At 52.7% G+C, this 7,219-nt stretch overlaps 1 protein-coding gene across 1 annotated transcript in view; it reads left to right on the plus strand.

The window, feature by feature from the left end:
* Positions 1-6,921, plus strand: part of CARMIL3 (capping protein regulator and myosin 1 linker 3) — an 88,414-nt gene extending 81,493 nt beyond the window's left edge. Inside the window, exons 38-41 of the mRNA XM_079951737.1 lie at positions 1,316-1,517; positions 3,801-3,911; positions 5,971-6,087; positions 6,208-6,921. Of these exons, the coding sequence (XP_079807863.1) occupies positions 1,316-1,517; positions 3,801-3,911; positions 5,971-6,087; positions 6,208-6,335 (558 nt within the window). The 3' untranslated portion in view covers positions 6,336-6,921. The remainder of the gene's footprint in view (positions 1-1,315; positions 1,518-3,800; positions 3,912-5,970; positions 6,088-6,207) is intronic.
* The last annotated feature ends 298 nt before the right edge of the window (positions 6,922-7,219 follow it).

Raw genomic sequence — 7,219 nt, forward strand, 5'->3', positions numbered from 1 at the left:
ATAACATTTTCTTTAAGTGCACTGCATGCCGTAAAATCAATACCTTCCTTCCACAAAGACCATTGCTATTTTCGGGACGGATTCAGTCACATATCGGCTGACTCAGGTTGCATCATGAGGGTTGACTGGGAGCTGTTGTACAACGAACTCAAGAAATTGGGCTTCTTCTATTTTTGCTATGAGGAAAGTAACCGGGGAAGCGCAGGGCAAAAGTGTAGCATGCCAAAGCAAGTTCTTCTCACCTCCCCATGGAGGAATTACGACAAATGCCCTTTAAACAGCCCATCTAACTTCCCAGCAGATCAATCAAGATCCACACTCTGCAAACTGGTCCCCTAGAAGCACCCAGAAAAGTTATGAGCGAGACATAGGTCGGCAAAACTCACCCAACTGAAGCTGGTCCCGGCCTGCCAGATGTTGGACTACAACTCCCATCATCCCCTGACCATCGGCCATGTGGGCTGCTGTGGGTAAAACAAGAACTGCAAAAGCACAGATTTCACCAGTCCCGCTTAGGAGGCTGCCAGGAACATCTCACAAATTTAAGCAGGCCTTTGGCTGATGGACATCTGATGCCCTTTCAAATGTGGAAAGCAAGATTATTGAGTTCTCTTTGTTTTTATTACGTATTCTGGTTTTTTTTATATTGTAATTTTTATGTTGTGAACCGCCCTGAGATCTACAGGTAGAGGGCAGAATAATAATAATAACAACAATAATAATAGCAATAATAATAACAATAATCAGTACTACCCCCCCCCCCCGGGGGTACGCATACCCCTAAACATTTTATGAACCTTTCTACTTACTGTATTTATTTTTCGCAATTTGAACTATATAATGGTGGTTTTCTTGAGTCAAAATGAAAGTACCCCTAAACATTTTTAAAGGAAAAAAGCAATACAGTCATACCTCATGTTACGTCTGCTTCATGTTATGTTCTTTCAGGTTACGTCCCACAGCGACCTGGAAGTACTGGAAAGGGTTACTTCCGGGTTTCAGCGCTCGCGCATGCGCAGAAGCGCAAAATGACTTCATGCGCATGCGCAAAAGCGGTGAACCGCAACATGCGCGTGTGCAAACGCGCCACTGCAGGTTGCGCACTTTTCATGTTGCGAACAGGCCTCTGGAACGGATCCCATTCGCAACCAGAGGTACCACTGTAGTAATAATAATAATAATAATAATAATAATAACCTGCTGAGATTGGCAGAATCCCCTGCAGGCTTCTGCATTTCACAGAACTCTTCTGCAATATACACTTCTGACAATAAGATCTGTTTGACTCTATGATTCTCCTTTTTTTTTTTGGCAGCAATTCAGGGAACCCCAGCCCGCCCCTCGGCCTCCCAAGCCCGTCGCCCTCCCCCGGGGCCGGAAGCCCCCCAGCCAGCCCGAGAGGAGCCGCAGCAACGAGGAAGCAGGCGGCGCAGGAGGAGGGGCAGTCTTGGAGGAAACACGTACGTCCCCCCCAATTGCCCAACCCCGACGCAGAGCCGAGGAGCGGGAGAACGAAGGTGATGTGAGACTGGGGCGGCAGGACCTGACCGGGCCTCCTTCTCTCTCCCGGGGAGTGTCTGGCGGAAGGAAATCCTTCTGGGGGCCACAGATTCTGCTTGGTCCATGGCTGTTTCCCTCCCTGCCATAAAGTGGGCTCTTGCGAACATCTCTCCAGGGTTTTTCAGGCAGGCCATGTCTCCCAGCCCTACCTGGAAATGCCGCCAGGGACCGGACCTGGGGCCTTCTTCCTGAAATGCAGCCACCGAGCTGCAGCCCTTTCACGAAAGTTTTTGGAGTGGCAGTGTGGGGCAGTGGTTAGAGCAGTGGTTCTCAAAGGGTGTGCGCCGGAGAGGACGGCGAGTGTGGCAGAAAGATTCAAGGGCAATCACATAAACGTTTGCCGATCAGAAGGTCGGCGGTTCGAATCCCCGCGACGGGGTGAGCTCCCGTTGCTCGGTCCCTGCTCCTGCCCACCTAGCAGTTCGAAAGCAAGTCAAAGTGCAAGTAGATAAATAGGTACCACTTCGGCGGGAAGGTAAACAGCGTTTCCGTGCGCTGCTCTGGTTCGCCAGAAGCGGCTTAGTCATGCTGGCCACATGACCTGGAAGCTGTACGCCGGCTCCCTCGGCCAGTAAAGCGAGATGAGCGCCGCAACCCCAGAGTCGGTCATGACTGGACCTAAGGGTCAGGGGTCCCTTTACCTTTAGTATCAAAACATTTTGTTTTTATTTTTTGCAGAATACGGATAGATCCTTTTTCCAAATGAGAGCAGGAGAGTACCGAGTGATAACGAAGGACAATACCAGCTGCGTTGTTGTTGTTGTTTGCTTTCCAGTGTATCGCTTATCAATTACAAAGTTCAATGTGTTTTATCCTGAAAGGCATGGCCCAGAGAAAACCCTTTTGAGAACGACCGGGTTAGAGTGTTGGGTTAGGGCCTCTGTGAGACCAGGCCTCAAATCCCCTTCTCCTTGCTCAGTCGGTGGAGCGTGAGACTCTGAATCTCGGGGACGTGGATTCGGGCCCCACGTTGGGTAAAAAGATTCCTGCGTTGCAAGGGGTTGGAATAGATGACCCTCAAGGTCCCTTCCAACTCGGCCATTCTCTGATTCTCTCAGCCTTGAGGCTCGCTGGCCAACCTTGGGGCAGTCCCTGCCTCTCTCAGCCTGAGCTGCCTCGCAGGTTGTTATCGGGATTAATAAGGGGAGAAGGAGAACGTTGCCCGTCACATTGAGCTCTTTGGCAGAAAAGGGAGGCTGCAAATACAATGATAAATAAGTTGGAGTTCCTGTTATTAAATATCCCAAGAAATAAGTACACCAAGAACTCAGGCCAATGTAAGTTTCAGTAGTGGGAGTGGCCCCTACTCACAACACAATAATTCGTTACCGGCTTCTAATCCACAATTGACTTCTGACTTCTGTTCCGTGATTGAAACTGAGTCTCCATCTGCAAGCTGATAAAATATAAGGATCAACATTATTGTCAAGTGAAAAAGAGGAAATCTTTGTAACGAATTATTGTGTTATACATATCTTTATGAGTTAGAGTTTGTAATCTTTGTTAGAATTTGTAATCTCTATTTGAGTTTGTAATTCTTGTCAGAATACGTACCTTTGAGTGGATTAGTAAAGGGTAAAGGGACCCCTGACTATTAGGTCCAGTTGTGGCTGACTCTGGGGTTGTGGCGCTCATCACGCTTTATTGGCCGAGGGAGCCGGCATACAGCTTCCGGGTCATGTGGCCAGCAGGACTAAGCCGCTTCTGGCGAACCAGAGCAGCGCACGGAAATGCCATTTACCTTCCCGCCGGAGCGGTACCTATTTATCTACTTGCACTTTGACGTGCTTTCGAACTGCTAGGTTGGCAGGAGCAGGGACCCAGCAACGAGAGCTCACCCCGTCACGGGGATTTGAACCACCGACCTTCTGATCGGCAAGTCCTAGGCTCTGTGGTTTAACCCGCAGCGCCACCCGCATCCCTACCCTTGAATGGATTAGTTTTTGTTATTATTGACTATTGACTTGTGAGTAGGGACCACTCCCGCTACTGAAACTTACATTGGCCTGAGTTCTTGGTGTGCTTATTTCTTGCAAATACAATGAGCCAATAAATTAATGGCAACGTTCGCCATCAGTACATCTCCTAATTCTCCTCCGGGGGTCTTTCCCGGAGAGGAGGAGGCCTTTAAATCCCGTAAACTGGCCCAATTTCCACCTTGCGGTTCTGGAAAGCGCTGCAGAGATGGGGGACAGGAAGCGCAGGGCTTGCTGACCCTCCCGTTTTTTTTCCCCTTCCAGGGGACCCTGAGGTGGGAAGGAAGGCAGCTCCCCTCAAACCAAAGAGGACGCGCCGGGCGCAGTCGTGCGACAAGCTGGAGTCGGATCGGGGCCGAAACCCAGGCTCTGGAGGTGAAGCCCTTCTTCCTACACGCATGGTTGCTGCTCCCTTGCATGGGATCTGGAAAGGGAGCAGGGGCGGGGAGCTAAAGTGGGAGGGGGCTGCACATTCCCCCACTGCCTGCCTGTTGCTTCTGCTGGGCTGCAAACGCACCAGGCGCTTAAAGGACATTTAGAGCATGACTCTTTGCCCCCCAAGCATCCGGCCGTCGGAGATTGAGGCCCTTCCACCGAGAGAAGGAAAGCAAGAACACTCTCGTCGGCTTGCTTTCCCAAAGCAGCCCGTGCCAGATACAATGCCTTGGAAGCTGGAGGCTCCATTTTGGTGCCAGGGTAGCTGCGGAGAGGCCTTTTCATTTCCCTCTGTACTCTGCTCACAATGCACCCATTTGAAGCCCCCTGAGGCAGGACCAAGAGAAGGGGTCAGGTGCAGGCCAAAGCGGGGTCCAAACTTGCCCAGCATCCATGGGGACCAAATTGGCACCCCCAATGGGAAGGCGACCAACAGGGCCTTCCCATTTTATTGCCACAACAACCCTGCAAGATTAGGTTGAGAGTAGGGAATTGAACCCTGCTCTCTCCCAGGCCTCAGTCCAGCACTCTAACCACTGCACCACGCTGCCCTGCTCCCCAATGACTAGCCCATGGACATACTGGGTGCCCTCCCACTGTACCCACCCACCCCAATTTGACTCCTGCCACTCCCCCCCCCACCCTTGGGGTCCCCAGGTCCCCTCCAGTCTTCAGAGACCCCCTGCTTCCTACAGGGGAGGCCGTTCCTGTCAGCAGTGGCGGGGGGGGGAGAGTGGCAGGAGTCAAATTGGGGGTGGGTGGGTACAGTGGGAGGGCACCCAGTATGTCCATGGGCTAGTCATTGGGGAGCAGGGCAGTGTGGTGCAGTGGTTAGAGTGCTGGACTGAGGACTGGGAGAGAGAGCAGGGTTCAATTCCCTACTCTCAACCTAATCTTGCAGGGTTGTTGTGGGAATAAAATGGGGAGAACAATATAGGCTGCCGCCTTGAGCTCCTTGGATGAAAGGTGGGATATTAATAATAATGATGGTGACATTATTATTTAATGTGCTGCCCATCGGACTGGGTTCCCCCAGCCACTCTGGGCAGCTTCCAGCAAAATATTACAGTGGTGCCTTGCAAGACGAAATTAATCCGTTCCGCGATTCTCTTCGTATAGCGGTTTTTTCGTCTTGCGAAGCAAGCCCATTGACAGCTTAGCGGATTGGCGCTATTAGCGGTTTAGCGGCTTTTAGCGATCGGCTGTTAAGCGGCTTATCAGCGGATCAGCTGATAAGCGGCTTAGCGGCTTAGGAAAAGGGGGGGGGGAAGGGGGGAAAACCCGCAGGAACTCGCAAGACATTTTCGTCTTGCGAAGCAAGCCCATAGGGAAATTCGTTTTGCGAAGCGCCTCCAAAACGGAAAACCGTTTCGTCTAGCGGATTTTCCGTCTTGCGAGGCGTTCGTCTTGCGGGGCACCACTGTAAAACACCGTAAAACATCAAATATTAAAAACGTCCCTATACAGTCATACCTCATGTTACGTCCGCTTCATGTTACGTTCTTCAAGGTTACGTCCTGCAGTGACTCGGAAATAGCGGAAAGGGTTCCTACCGGGTTTCGCTGCTCGCGCATGCGCAGAAGTGCAAATGATGTCATGCACATGCGCAGAAGTGGCGAATCGCAACCCATGCGTGCGCAGACGCGCCACTGCGGGTTGCGTTCTTTTCATGTTGTGAATGGGCCTCCAGAACGGATCCCATTCGCAACCTCCCTAGCTTGCATGAATCCTCCCTTGAGAACACTTTAATTATTTTTAAAGTGTTGCGATATCTCACGTGCCAGTGGCGGACTTTGGGCTCTCCCATATCGGTGGTGCCCTGTGCAACGCTAAAACACCCCACCTCTCGCACTCCATTCCGCAGAATGGCCGTGGCGCCCCACGCAACCCGAAAACCTCCTTTGCTCATGCGCAGAACGCTTGGTCCCTGTGGCTAACTTCCTCTCGTCTCTCCCTTTCTCCCCATCCTCCTTCACCACCTTCCTCCCCCCCCCACCAGGTGCCAGCGACACACCCCTGCCTGACCCCCCTCCCGCCCCCCCTGAATGCGGCCTGCACAGCTGGAACTCCCGCCCCGCTGTTTCCCACCCTCTCCTTCCTCCGGACCGGACCGCCGGTAAGATTCCAGCGCCTTCCTTTGCCCCACAGCGTGGGGGCCGACGGAAACGATTCACGCTCGGTTTTTTCTTCCCCCCGCCCCACTCCTCTCCCCCCTTCTCCCCCTGCAACTTTACAGCTCCCTCTTTCTTCAGGAACTCCCGAATCTGGGACAGAATGATGGACAGGAGATCCCTCGACATCGCCGCAACCGCCGGAAGCTGCGATGCCCTTTCATCTCCTGGTGGAACGAGTGAAGAAACATGAGAGAGGGGGGCAGAGGTTTGGGGGGTCGTCCTCCCGCTGCCCTCAGCTCCCCCTTCCCTCAGAAGAGGGGCTGATCTCCCGCCCTAGAGAAACTGTCCGTCGGGACCTGTTGGGTCTCCAGTGCTGCTGACCCCTGACCCTAACCACCCTTCCTCCTTCCCCTCCCTCCTCCGTTTGTGCCTGTATCCTTCCCTCGCTTCTGGGTCGGAGCCACCCCCCCCCGACCCTCGTGCCCCAGAGGGACTAGGGACACCGCCGCCACCCCTTTTGAAAATCGGGGGGGGGGGTGAGAGAGAGAAAAGCCACAATGAACCACCCCCTCCCCCCTCCTGCTCCCTTTCGCCCATAATACTTGGGGTGTTGTCGAGACTCGGGTGAAATATGCACCATTCTCCCCTGCCCCACCCCAACGCCTTTGCTGCCCCCCCCTCCAAAGTCCTCTCCATAATCTGCCAGCCCCTCGCATTTCGCGCCTCCTCCCCTCCTCCCTTACATTCTTACCGTTCTATTTTAAGCTTGTAAAAAAGGGAAAGAAAGAGAATCATAATAAATTATATATGGAAATAAATAAAAGCGAGAAGCTTGTCGGGTGTTGCTGGGGCATCCTGCCTGCTTTTGGGAACGCACCGGGAAGGAAAAAGACCCTCCCTAGAATTGTAGCGTTGGGAAAAGACCACGAGGAATCGTTCACCCAACGTGGGGCCACGAGTCTGAGTTTTAATATCCCTGCCCCCTTGTCACCTACAGAGGCTTCCGCAAGTCCAGCGGGCAGGTCGATAATTTGAGTTCCCTTCCTTTTGAGCAGGGGTGGGTTACTATGCCAATTTCAGTTTCTCGTGGAATTGTCAAGTTGGAAAAGGGTCCAGGGGTCATCTAGTCCAACC

The sequence above is a fragment of the Podarcis cretensis genome (assembly GCF_951804945.1).
Source record: "Podarcis cretensis genome assembly, chromosome: 13".
Classification (NCBI taxonomy): Eukaryota; Metazoa; Chordata; class Lepidosauria; order Squamata; family Lacertidae; genus Podarcis; species Podarcis cretensis.